The sequence below is a fragment of the Diabrotica virgifera genome, chromosome 3 (assembly GCF_917563875.1).
Source record: "Diabrotica virgifera virgifera chromosome 3, PGI_DIABVI_V3a".
NCBI lineage: Eukaryota > Metazoa > Arthropoda > Insecta > Coleoptera > Chrysomelidae > Diabrotica > Diabrotica virgifera.
This window is the reverse complement of record NC_065445.1, coordinates 31,489,659-31,504,443: the sequence shown is the minus strand read 5'-3', so window position 1 is coordinate 31,504,443 and position 14,785 is coordinate 31,489,659. Positions and strand designations below refer to the sequence as shown.

At 33.5% G+C, this 14,785-nt stretch overlaps 1 protein-coding gene across 3 annotated transcripts in view; it reads right to left on the bottom strand.

Moving 5' to 3' along the window:
- Window positions 1-2,469, bottom strand: part of LOC114324244 (uncharacterized) — a 104,634-nt gene extending 102,165 nt beyond the window's left edge. Inside the window, exon 1 of one of the 3 annotated variants that reach the window (XM_050646396.1) lies at window positions 2,320-2,469. In XM_050646396.1, the coding sequence (XP_050502353.1) occupies window positions 2,320-2,391 (72 nt within the window). In that variant the 5' untranslated portion in view covers window positions 2,392-2,469. The remainder of the gene's footprint in view (window positions 1-2,319) is intronic. The other 2 variants (XM_028272036.2, XM_028272035.2) reach the window with 2 other exon arrangements.
- Between the last annotated feature and the right edge of the window lie 12,316 nt (window positions 2,470-14,785).

Here is a 14,785-nt window from a genome sequence, read left to right as displayed (position 1 = left end):
CTGGTTTAAAAACGAACCATAGTATAATATAATATTTATGGATTACCGTCGAAGGCTGACATGATCAACCAATAAAGAAGATGTATTTGGTGATTTTCTAGTGACTTTCTTGGGTGTGAATCTGTCTTTTTAGTTTACTCCTCCTGGTTTAAAAACAGAGCATAGTGTCCACCTGTGTGTGTGTGTGTGTTCACAAAGAGGGGATGGTATTAGATAAACTTTTTGCCACAGATATTTGTTGTGTCCACCTAATTGGGTATAAAATGTGGCACTTAACGTGTTAAAATAGGAAACACAATGGGTATATAAATAAAAGCTAATAGATGAAAGAAATAAAAGATGAAATCTAAAGTGCTGTTACAAAATAGTTATTCGATACTAAAGTTGATTGTACCATCTGAAGTGATTGATGTATACTCAGGAAACTAAGAACAAATACAGTAGAACCCTGATTATCCATGCTCCACGGGACTGGGCGTGGCACATATTATTGAAATGAACAGATAATCCGAACATGTATTTCTGATATTTGTAGATTATTGTATTCATTAGTTCACTATAATATAGTTCATTATAAATTCTCTTCACTAGAGGTGTTTTATTGTCTCAATAATACCAAGGTACATTAGTTGAGCAATTGGTGTAACATTGCTTGAAAAAAAAAAGCAACAAAGAAATCTCCATTGTTAAATATTAGAGCTGCGTCACTGGGATAGGACCATAATAAGGAACTTGCATAAAATTTTAAATTCGAAAAAAATGGTGGTATAAATCATAACAGAACATAATTTAGAACCTGTATCGAAGATAAAAAAGGTTTGTTTGTCTTTCGTTTGGCCCCTAAAGATGACTAAAAATTCAACTTATACCAGCCACCCCAAAACGCGTTGTGACGTCACGGGGTTGTATGTTTACATTCTACACCAATTGTATATATAATTTTAAATTAGACATTATAAACGTCAGTAAAAAATACAGTTATGTGACATTAAAAGTGGTTTTGATCGTTTGAACTATTCATAGAAAATTTGTACTTTTACAAAATGGTTTTATTTTCAATAGTAAACCTTCTTTCCTTTCCTTAAAAAACTGTATCAAACTCCAATCTCAACAAACTGGTATATATTATTACAACGACATACGATAAATGTCATTAGAATATAAATATTTTTCCTATATTCCCTGACGACGAGCTGGCCAAATACCCAAGTAGGTGGAGGCCAATAAACTAAAGAAGAAGAAGAAGAAGAATATACGTAAATATAACCATAAATAGAACCACATAGTTACACTCTGTGAGGTCACGGGTCATTTGAACTATTTTAAGATAAAGAAGACTTTAAATTTGTACTTCTAAGTTATTATGAGTTTTTGAAGCGTGAAATTTTGGAAATCTCATTTTTATACAAAACTGAACATTATTATGTAATAAAAAAATGTGCAAGTACTCTATTATCCAGAGAAGAAGAAGCCCCTTTTGTGGCAACTTTTCCTATTTCAAATTACTTTACTTCAGGAATGAACTTAATCTTGGAATATGTTACAAGCTATCCATGCAGGAAATAATAGTGAACTTTTACTTCTGTTTAAAATAAATAGTTTTTGTTCAAAATTGTTAAAACTTTTCTCCTGCAACTCTTTTCTAGTGCGCAACTAAGTCTCACACACTTGGTGTCAGATTTATTTGAGCACTATTTCGATAAAACCTCAAAAATGCAATTTGAATAACGAGAAATCATAGCACAGATAATCGGGGTTCTACTGTACGTAATAATACTAAATAATAATAATACAACTACCATACCAAATTATCATCATATATGACTCAATCATCAAATGATGATTCCATCATCAATTTATCAAAGCAAGCAAGGAAAACTTAGTGAAACAAGAAAAGATTTCAAAATCTATTAAAAGTTAGAATGCAGTTAAAAATAACTGCAAAAGTATTACATGCCCTCAATATTATATTTATGTTTACCAACTAGTAAATCATTTCCCAATGCAGTTCAACAGGATAAAACAGTTGTTATGCTATGCAGAGCTGTCAGATAAGACCTGCAATATATAGTTTCTAAATTTGTTTATGTTAGATTGGTCAATGTTATCAAATGATTTTGTGGTTCCTATTTTTATATATTTCAATTGTGTGTTTGTTTCTCCGTTGAGGAATGTGGTTCATAGGTAGGTAAAGTAACTCAGTATCAGTAGGAACATCAACTGTATAAACCAGAAAAGTATTTTTTCTGCATATGGACCATACTATGAAAAGAATAATAACCTACGGATAATAATATTATAAATGCACTAAACACTTACGTTTAACATTGGAGGTGGCGAAGAAAACATTCCTGGTTTAAAATTGAATGAATCATTATTATTGTTACTCATTTTTGGACTTCATTCACAATACGTGTGAAGTTAGCCACGCGACTCGAAGGAAGCTGTCAAAAAGGAGTTTGGCACTTCGCAGAGTTGCCACGTCTTTAAAATAAATCGGGAAAGAGCAAAGAGCATGGGTATACTACATTCGCTCTCGCGAGATTTTTTTTGACACTGACGTTAGTAATTTCTTTTTTGAAAAATTCAGTTGTCAGAAGTGACTGGAAATTACTACAAAACCAACGCACCTGCTATATCCAATATTATTAATAGTAAACAGAAATAAAAATAACATAAACCTTACGCCAATCAATATTTATTTATCTAAACCATTATAATGTATTGATAGCAAATGAGAAAATTATTTATTGTACAAAATAAAAATATTTTGTAGAAATAAACTTCACAAAATTTTATGAGATTAGTAGACACTCCCACTATTTCTAATAATTCTTCTTTTTTTAATGAAAGATTAAGTTGATTTGAGTTGATTTTAGCAGTTAATAGTGTGAGGTAGGAATTTTTGTGTTGTACGTTTCCTATTCCGAATGTCTCAAAAAAAATCTCGCGAGAGCGAATGTAGTATATAATAAGTAAAATACAGAGCGAGTTTTATGTATGAAAAACTGGAAACCCTCAAGTATCTCGGAAAGGGCTTGCACGATTTTTATAAGTTTTGGTGGTATAGTGCTAATTACATTGTTGTCAGATTTTCCGTTTTTCTGAAAATCTAATGAACTTTCTTATTTCAAATGGAACACCCTGCATATTTTTTGCGTTTTGAAGTCCTTAGGAAATACTGATTATTTCTCATGTTATATTCCCTATACCTAAATGCCATAATTTCGGAGCTATTGCTACATTTATTTAAAAAAAAAAAAATTTAAACAAATTATAAAAATTTATTTTTTCGGCCCGGGTAAACATTATTTTAGGTTGATGGGATCATTAGGAACAAAAAAGATCTTAGTAATTTTTCTCTAAAATTTATCGTTTCCGAGTTATAAACAATTTACAACTGAAAAAAATCGAATAATGATTTTCAAGGTTCAAAAACACAAATAAAAAATATTACCTATTTTTGAACCTGCGAAGTACCCAAATTCAATTTCAAGCCTTATTTTATCAGTTACCGTTACCGATAAGCAATTTGAGCTTGTTTCATTCTAAAACATTGGTTTTTAGTTGTTAATGCAGCCCTATCTCCCTTCCTCACATATGCACTTATTCATTAACAATTAAAAAGAAATGTTTTAGAATAAACCGCGAGCCAAAAATCTGATGGCAAGCTATTAGAAGAGTTGAGCTTGAATTTAGGTACTTCGAAATTTCGAAAATTATATTTTTTACTTGTGTTTTTGAACCTTAAAAATCGTCGATATTCGATTTTTTTCAGTTTTAAATTGTTTATTACTCGAAAACGATTAACTTTAGAGAAAAATTATAAAAGACCTTTTTTTCTCAATGATCCAAGGAACGTAAAATAGTGTTTACCCGGGCCGAAAAAATTGATTTTTATAATTTGTTTAATTTTTTTTTAATAAATGTAGCAATAACTCCGAAATTGTGGCCTTTAGGTATAGGGAATTTAACATGAAAAATAATTAGTATGTAGTTTTTTAGACTGCAAAACGCAAAAAATATACAGGGTATTCCATTTGAAATAAGAAAGTTCATTAGATTTTCAGAAAAACGGAAAATCTGACAACAATGTAATTAGCACTATAATTCGGCCGTATTAGAAAACCCCCACTTACCAAAATCTATAAAAATCGTACAAGCCGTTTTCTAGATAATTGAGTGTTTCCATATATGCAGTTCGTCCGCAAAAACTTTTCCCATGCGTCACGATTCATTTTCAAACAAATTAAGTCAAAACATACAGTGAAACGTACGCCGATGTGTGTAGTATATAGTATACAGTATACAAAATGTATATACACATTGACGTTCGTTTCACTTTATATTTTGATTTAATTTGTTTGAAAATGAACCGTGACGCATGGGAAAAGTTATAGCGGACGAACAAAACATATAAAACTCACTCTGTATGTACAGGGTGTAACAAATATACTGGTCATAAATTAAATCACATATTCTGGGACCAAAAATAGTTCGAATGAAACTAACTTATCTTAGTACAAATATACCTACATACAAAAGAAGTTACAGCCCTTTGAAATTACAAAACGAAAATCGATTTTTTCGAGTATATCGGAAACTATTAGAGATTTTTTATTGAAAATGGACATGTGGCATTCTTATGGCAGGCACATCTTAAAGAAAAATTATAGTGAAATTTGTACATCCCATGGTTTTGTTCCCTTAAACCCCCCCAAACTTTTGTGTACGTTCCAATTAAATTAATATTGTGGTACCATTAATTACATTCAATGCCATTAAAACTTTTTTGCCTCTTAGTATTTTTTCGATAAGGCAGTTTTTATCGAGTTGTGGCTTCTTTTTTAATATGTTTACATAAAAATTTATGGAGGTTTTGTTCCTTTAAACCCCCCAAAAGTTTGTGTACGTTCCAATTAAAATATTACTGCGGTACCATTAGTCAAACAGAGCGTTTTTAAAACTTTTTTGCCTCTTTCTATTTTTCCGATAAGGCACCTTTTATCGAGATGTGGCTTTTTTTAATATGGTTAAAAATCTACCTAAAAATTTAAATCATAAATAAATCTTCATATTATTACCAAGTCTCTATAATTGTACGTAACCATATATACAAATATGTATGTGGCGGATTTGACAAAAATATTCTAAATATCGCGATAAAAACTGACTGGCTCGTAAACTGACTCGTAAAAGTACTAAGAGGCAAAACAGTTTTTAAAATATTGTGTTTAACTAATGGTACTACAATAATAATTAAATTGGAACGTGCACAAAAGTTTGGGGGGGTTTAAAGGAACAAAACCCCCATAAAATTTTTATGGGGTGTCCAAATTTCACTATAATTTTCTCTTAAGACACTACTGCCCATAAGAATACCACATATCCGTTTTCAGTAAAAAATCTTTAATAATTTTCGATATATTGAAAAAAATCGATTTTCATTTTTATCTTCAAAGGGCTGTAACTTTTTTTGTGTGCACATTTGTACTAAGGTAAGTTAGGTTCAAACGAACTATTTTTGGTCCCAGAATATGTGATTAAATTTATGACCTGTATTTTTGTTACACCTTGTATATTAATTTATTGAACATGGAAAACAAACATAAACTGGTAAAATAGCGTGAGAAATGATTAGCTAAGACATTAATATAATTAATCACAATAATAAACAAATATACAAACAAACATAGGTACATTTGGGAAATGCACCGATAGAATAATATGGTTGATAAATACAAATAGGTACTTAGGAACCTGGATTTTAGACGAATGAAGCTTCATTTAAGGCTTAAGATCCGCTTGTCACTACGGTCATATAATTGTGTGTACATATTCCTAGATGCCTACTATTACGTGCCTATAGCTCCGCTCTTTCATCATTGAACTTTCTGCATAGATACCTACGAACGCACACAGTAGGTACCCACTCTTCCTGCCACTTTATGATGGGTTTTCTCCTTTATTTTATCTTCTCTTGATTACTCTTGTCGTATGCTTTGGCTCTCTCTTTTACCTGCAAGTGTATTGGTGGTAATCCAGCTCCAGCTATAACTTATAGGGCTACCGTCGAGGCCGTTCTATAGGCGCATACGCATACGACCCTTAATAGGAGGGCTTTCTCTAAAAATTTTTTTGTACTTTTGTTTGTTTTTACTTGATGCTTCACCGGTGCCGCCGGTGTACAATATCTTAGTTACAAAGCCTAGTCCCCCATGTATTGCATCGTATCCTCCCTTGGCTTGATTGAAATCACCTCCTATTACAACTTTCTCCTCTGACGGAATATCACTCAGGACGTCTTCTAATTGGTCATAGAAAGCCGTTCTTTCATTCTCATCCAGACCTGTTTGAGGAGCATACACACACACACACACAACATTCAATACCTCTTTATCAATTACAAATTTCATTGACATCATTCTATCACTCGTTCTTACAACTTCCACTACGTTATCTTTCATTTCACTATCAGCAATTATACCAACTCCATTTCTAGTGTTACTACTCCCTGCATACTACAATTTGTAACCTTCACCTAGTTCTTTCGCCCTTTGTCCCTTCCACCTTGTTTCTTGAATACAAGCAATTTGAACTCTTCTTCGTTTGAGCGCATCCACTAACTCCAGACTCTTACCTGTAATTCTACCAAGATTCCACGACTCTATCCTGATTTTTCTAACCTGCAATGGTGTTCCTTCTGAGATAGTCCTCACATGGATATCCGACCGGAGGCTCATTTTACCTCAGGAGATGCCATAATTTTAGTATAAGTTTTTATATCATTGGAGAAGGTCTTTTCATTATTATGGCCTGAAAAGATCGAATATCTTGCCTATTGTGTTTAATAGTTTAATAGGCAGATCGTTCTAAAAGTTTCCCAAATTTTTCCCGGGGTTGGGAATAATTAAAAGTTTTGCCGTTTTCCATGCTTCTGGGAATTTTTGCTTTCTGAGAAGGTCATTCATGAATTCTTTACAACTTTTGGTAGAACTCTATCAGTTCCAGGTGCTTTCCCGACCTTAAGAACTTTCCCCGCCTCCATTAGCTCCTCTATAGAGAAAGAAGGCGTTTCTACATGCAAAGGTGTATATTTCCTCATATCTATTTGTGGGAATGGCTCTTCTGCTACCTCTCCTCTACGGCTTTCTTCGATTATGAGGATATTACTTCCTTTAAGATTTTTGGTAACTATCTTGTACCTATGCATCACCCCAGGTGTTATTCTCCAGTTTATCGCACATTTCTTTCCAGCACCTTTTCTTTTTATTATTTATTTCCTTTGCAAGTTTGCCCAGAAACGCCTACGGTAAAAACAAACATTTTTCTCTCTCGCACAGTTTTACTGCAGCGCGCAGTCTTAGGTATTTATGTCTGTGGTTATTCCATTTAACAATAATTACTGCATCGACTGTATCATGCAGATTCATTCGTGGAGATTCATTTAGCTCTTTCGAGCTGCGTCGAAAAAAAACAAGATTTATATAAAAATTATTTAATTGAAAACATACGACATTACATTCAAACAAATATATTACATCATTATTATATTTAAGTATTATTTTTATAGTAATATTACCATAACCTATATTATCGTATCCTAAAACTATGATATGTTGGGCAAGTTTTATATCCATGTACAAATCTTTATATGTATGTATAATATAAACAGTAAGAAATTGGTCCAGCTATTCACAATTTCTTAATAAATCATTTACAGTTACAAATATTGTTCTACCAACAGCAAAAATTGCTAATTATGTAATTAGATTATTTCCTAATTCAAGCTGTTTTTAAAATCGTTATCTAATGCGAACAAATTGTCCTAGAAATGATACTTACACTCTTATTTTATGATCTAAGAAGATGTGATAGTCATCACATAAAACTGGTAAAAAGTACTTCATGTACAAGTGTAAAAAAGGTTTTTGGTTTTTGCATGTATTTTGAAGCTTCTTTAATTTAGTAATCAAGTTGATATCTTACATTTAATGCCGAGAGCAACTACCTAAGCTGTACAAGAATCTGCCTTACAAGAAAAAGCATATAGCACTAGCCACAACTAAATTAAAATATTTTAAAGAAAGACATTCTAAACCTATGACCCTTTTCTTTCATTTAGTATTAAATATTATAATCAATTAGATCTAATGCCGGCCCTACTCTCCCCTACCTAACAATACTGTGACAATACTATAACCTGCTTTTAGAAGATACCAGCGAACGCAGTTGTTTACCCAGTAGTGATGTTGAAAAAGTAACTATTCATTACAAAGTACTCGTTACTTACGAATACCGAAAGTAACGATTACGGTACAGAGAGGCAAATCGTTACTTTGATTACTCTGATTACTTCGTTACTTCGTACCAATCGTATCAGAGCTATTTACGACTATTGCATCTAGTTTGATTACTTTGATTACTCTGATTACTTCGTTACTTCATACCAATCGTAACAGAGCGAGTAACGACTATTATATCTACTTTGATTACTCTGATTACTTCGTACTTCGTGAAGGTCGATATTTTATCAGAATCCCTATACAAAATACCTATCTACTGAGAAATACGATTCTCGATATGATTAGGGGCACTCAAATACAAAAGCAACAAAAGTAACCATAGTAATCAAATCATTTTTATCCCTTAACATATCGGTGAAGGTCGTTGTTATATCGGAATACCTATACAAAATACCTACCTACTGCGAAATACGATTCTCGATATGATTACCGGTACTCAAATACAAAAGCAGGCCCGGCCCTAGAGATTTTGACGCCCTGGGCAAGAGTGGCGACCGCGCCTCCCCTTTGGTAGACCCATGACTCACCACCTTCCTTTAGCGATCGCCAACTTAAATCACGATTGCAGTTTTATTGATGTGTGCTTTGTGCTAAATTATTTAATATGCCGATTTTCACTCTATTTGAACGATACACGCTTAAAAATACATACATATATTTGCAATATTTTCATGAAATTTTACTACATTACTATTATTATATTAAAACATGCTTTAATATCCAAAAACTCACTATGCATAGGTATCCATAATTACACACTTACTTTTTTAAGTAAGTACTACTCTTTTTATCTTGGCACGAGAAAGTCTTTTAAGTCTTTAATAATTCTCAAAAATCCAGAGACTCATTTATTTCGTGTTCAATAGAGATTGTCGCTAGTGCACTCAAACGTTCCTGGGGACATAGTTGATCTTAAGTAATTTTTTATTAATTTTAGCTTTGAAAAGCTTCCCTCTCTAGAGGCCACTGTCACTGGTAGGGTTACAAAAATCCTCAAAGCAACACTAACGTTGGGTGAGAAATCAAAATCGTACTCTCTAATCATTTTCAGTGTCTCTAGAGGTGTACCTACTCTTGAACTTCACAATCGTGGAAAGTACTTTGAGTGCATCTTTTAGATCAGCATAATTTAGATCTTTTGACTCATCAAAAGTTAAAGCATCACATAGCTTAAAACATTTAGGTACGTGATAAATCACTAGCAGTCATATGCTTAATTTGGTTTATGTCGTACAAAAACCCAAAAATTTCTCCATGGCTTTTAATTTGCTGAAATCTATCACAAATAGAAGTCAACATATTATATATCGTGTCTCTGGATCTAGGTCCATTCTTTCATCTTCAGCCTCAGCCGAATTGTCTTTTCACTTTCCTCTTTCTTGATGTTAGTGTGCCTCTGATTTTCGGGTTCTCAATTTCTAACTTTGATGGAACTCTTTTGCGTCTGTCAAATAGTCCTGGAATTTTAAATCACTTCTGAGAGACTTAAAATGGATTTCTGTTTTTTCTAATAAACTGACAGCTTGATACACTCAACTTAATATCAATACTCTGCAGTGATTTGCTGACTACGCTGATGTGAAGTAAAATGTCATGCCATACCTATTACCAAAGAGCAATGAAAAGTAAAATCACGTATTTGATTTTCCAAACAGCTTGCCTCATGAGCAACCATTTTATCGTTGGCTTTATTTTCAGTGATTTCTACAAGAGCATAGATTTCTTCAATTCGGTAGTATCTGATCGGAGTAATTGAATCAATTTTCATCTAGTCCCCATCTACACATAGTTTCGGACAAAGGTTTCAATGTTATGCCAGAAATATGATTTTTTAGTATGTATAGCCCAACAATGAATAGGTGGTGAAAAAAAGTTGTAAATTTTTATAACTAAGGAATAACAAGAAACTGCAGGGAGACTATACCAGCATCGTTTAGGACTTAGTTGAGTGAATGGCTAGAACATGGGACAAAAATTCTTCCCTTTCATGTTTGCCTTATTATCATACCCTTGTTCTCTCATATCGTTCAAAGGTTTTCTCAGTTTCAGTTCATTCAGTTTTGGCAAAAAACCTTCTGTCAGCTTAGCAATAAGCTTCAGCCAGATTTTTCAAATTATTACCTATATCTATTTTCAGTAAATTTAATTTTAAGTGAATTCAGTGAATTTAATTTAGTTGTGGTTCCACTATTCTTATGAGATGAAGAAGGCGGTGTTGAATCCTGGTGAAGAAGGTCCCGTCGAATAAACCTTGCAATTGTTAATTGATGGATTCGACCGTTACTTGATGGAAGTTCAATTGTACTTGCAATTGTTATTGTTTCACTTAATAATTCTCGTTTTTACAGTTGCATTTTTGATGCTTTTGTTCATAATATTGATTTTTTATCATATTAAAAACATAATTTGTTATTTCTTCATTTTCAAAAATTGTCTGTCCTCTTAAAATTGCCGCCCCTAAATTCGCCGCCCTGGGCGGCCGCCCAGTTCGCCCACCCCTGGGGCCGGGCCTGTACAAGAGCAGGTAAGTCGCGGTGGAGGTTTAGCGCGATGCCATCCAAGAGGTTTATGTCGATGCTTTTGAAAATTAAATGAGTTTGTTTTACATGGATGTCTACTGCGCGGCCTACAAGGATGCTTCCCTGTGATTGGTCCGTTTGAAGCCAAGTTGTCATTACCTGCGCTATCCGAGATAATACTTTTTATATAATCTCTTTTTGTATTCAGTTTATTTTTGAATTTCTAAAGTAATTAAATTCAGCAAATTTTTGAAATATGAAGGAGGATCTGATTATTTACAGCTGACATTTCATCACCATCATCGCTTGACTGACACAACATCGCAAAAGCACAATATTTTTGTCAATCAAAGTTCATTAAACTACTTCACTTGATAATGGTTCTAGCTCGACTGACAGCGCAGGTGACCTCCTTGCTATGTGGCGTCGACATCGACCGCGACTTAACTAGTGGCATCCACCGCGACCTACACCTCCACCTCGACCCACTTGTTCTGTTCTTACCCAAAGAGATAGCAAGATCAGCGTTCGTAAAGATGAAGTCTTTTCTCAAACGTTACGATTTACCACTTGATACCAAAATCTCTAAAATCAAATGCTATGTGTTTTCTATTTTATTACACAGAATAGAGGCTTGGACACTTTCTGAAGCTTCTTTAGGAAAGCTCGAGGAGTTCGAAATAGGGTGTTACAGGCGTAGGTATTTTAAGAATTTCAAGGGTGGACCTATACAGGGTGAGGCAAATAAAGGGCCTATTAGAAATATCTCGAGAACTAAAGGCAACAGAATCATGAAAATTGGAGAAGGGGTTTTGAAGGATGATCTATTAAATGAAAATATTTTCATCTCTTTGCAACTTCCGGTTATACCGGAAGTTGCTTATAACTTCGTTTTTTTAAATGGGACACCCTGTATATTTTTACATTTTTTGATTCTCTTCGATGTCTTCTTTCTTAAAATATGAGGTTTTGTAATATTATACAGGGTATTTTAAAAGATAATTACGTTTTTTTATTAATTTCGTAGCAAAATTAACACCCTGTAGAATTGTAGTAGTTTGACATCTAAAACTCTACTTACGTTCAAATGATTTTTAATATACTCTACTATTGTTAATAATCATTAGTATAGCTAAATTTTTAATTTTAGTATACAGGGTTGGTCGAAACTCGAAATGAGTATTTTCTGAGTTTTCTTAAATGGAACACCCTATATTTTAGTATTGTAATGAAATGATATTTTGTGGTACTTTTTTATTTCTTAAGAATTCCCTATACCTAACTGCTTTAATTTGTGCTTAATTGTTAATCGCACCAACAATCTTAACTAAGTAGGTATTTCGATAGCTAAACCATTATTGGTAATTTTAAGGACCAGTCTGGATTAATATGTATTTATTTCTGAAAAATTATTTGGGATTGAGTATTTTCACGGCCAACCTAATAAAACTTTACGTATTTTTTGTTGCAATTAATGTTTAGCTTGAATCACCAATAACTCACAAATTAAAGCAGTTAGGTATAGGGAATGCTTAAGAAATAAAAAAGTACTATAAAATATCATTTCACTACAATACAAAAATACAGGGTGTTCTATTTAAGAAAACTCAGAAAATACTCATTCCGAGTTTCGACCAACCCTGTATACTAAAATTAAAGATTTAGCTATACTAATTATTCTTAACAATAGTAGAGTATATTAAAAATCATTTGAACGTAAGTAGAGTTTTAGATGTCAAACTACTACAATTCTACAGGGTGTGAATATTGCTACGAAATTAATAAAAAAAACGTAATTATCTTTTAAAATACCCTGTATAATATTACAAAACCTTATATTTTAAGAAAGAAGACATCGAAGAGAATCCAAAAATGTAACAATATACAGGGTGTCTCATTTAAGAAAACGAAATTATAAGCAATTTCCGGTATAACCGGAAACCGGAGATGAAAGTATTTTCATTTAATAGATCGTCCTTCAAAACCCCTTTATTCCAATTTTCATGATTCTGTTGCCTTTAGTTCTTGAGATATTTCTAATAGGCCAGTTATCTGCCTCACCCTAGGGGAACTGCGGGTATTACCGCCCAGCGGCAAATACCGCCCACTCTATAAAATATCTTAAATATAGAGAAATAGTAACTTTGGCAACATCGAAATGACGCCACGATACTACTGAGAGAACCGTGCAACAAGGTCGTCGGCCATAAGCATATTTAGTTGTTTCAGAGAAGTCAACGTGTTTTGTGTGGTGCCACTATAATTTTTAGGAGCTCGAAAATAATTTGTGAGTAACTTATTTTTATACTTAATTTATTGATTTTTTTATTAATTAGTAACCGGTCCTCTTATATATATGAATCGAAACAGTTTCTTTCAATATTTTGAGAAATAACGATTAACAATTGTTTTGTTTGAAATATGGCGATGGCGGGTACTTTCGCCCAACTTGGGCGGCATTACCCTCCAGTGGGCGGTATTATACATTGATTTATACATTTTTAATTTAGGATAAAGAATGCCAAAGACAATGATGAATTCGCGGAAAAAGGCAACATGGAGAGCAGAACAGCTTCAGAAAGCTATAAATGCAGTTAGAAGCGGAAAGGGGAAAAGGCAAAGTGCAAGAGAGTTTGGTAATATATGATCTTTATTTTTTAATCCATTTTCTAATGTTCTTTTTTCAGGTATCCCATATTCTACATTAAAAGATAGGTTAAATACAAGTTGTGCAGCACAACTAGGTCGTCATCCTATATTTTCCACTGAACAAGAAAAGCGAGTGGCTGATCGCTGCATCTATTTGGCAAAGATGTTCTATGGTCTAACGGCCACTGATTTACGAAAAATCGTCTACGAGTTTGCGGTTAAAAATACTGCTTCAAACACTGCTTCAACGATGACAAAAAAATGGCCGGTAAAGACTGGCTTCAAGCTTTCTTAAAACGGCATCCAAATCTTAGTTTGAGGAAACCCGAGGCAACCAGTTTAGGGAGAATTTCGGGTTTTAATGTTGAAAGTGTAGGCCTTTTTTTCAAAAATTTAAATATAGTTTTAACAAAATATAACTTTCAAGCCTGCCGCATATTTAATGTTGACGAGACAGGCATTACCACGGTGCAGGTTCCATCCAAAATTGTAGCTCCAAAAGGTGTCAAACAACTAGGAAAAGCTGTAAGTTGGGAGAGAGGTCGAAATATAACTCTGTGCTGCTCAGTAAGTGCATCAGGGATATATATACCTCCGATGTTTATTTATCCTAGAATCCGAATGTCGGAACAGCTTAAACGCAATGGACCGGTAGGTGTCATATATGAATGCTCGGCCAAAGGCTGGATGACTGTAGAATTATTCTTGATTTGGCTTAGACATTTTAATAAACACGCATCTACTTCGAACGACAACCCAGCATTGCTGTTGCTAGATAATCACAGCAGTCATTGTTCTTTAGCTGCTTATGAATTTTGCCGTGAAAATGGGATCATTATGTTATCGTTTTTCCGCCCCACACGTCCAATAAGCTACAGCCACTTGATTTGACATTTTTTGGACCGCTAAAATCTGCCTATTCAAATGAATGTTCACTCTATATGAGACGAAATGTTCACAAAAAAATAACACCATTTGATGTATCTGAAATTTTGAATCGAGCATTCGTTCGTGTAGCTACCATGGAAAAAGCTCAAAAAGGCTTTGAAATAAGCGGTATTGTTCCATATAGACCAAATATTTTCACGGACGAAGATTTTTTGCCTTCTACCCTTTCTAATATTCCCGCTGTTGAACTACAACTTCCTAAAACTGAACTTACTCCCTGTACCTCTGAAACAAATCGAGTGCCTTCAAAAGATGCAGTCTTGGAAACAAATGAACCTAATGTTATTCCAAGTACATCAAAAGCCAACGAAGCTCATGCAGATGTCACTCCTTCAACATCAAAATCAGGAATTACAAATGAAA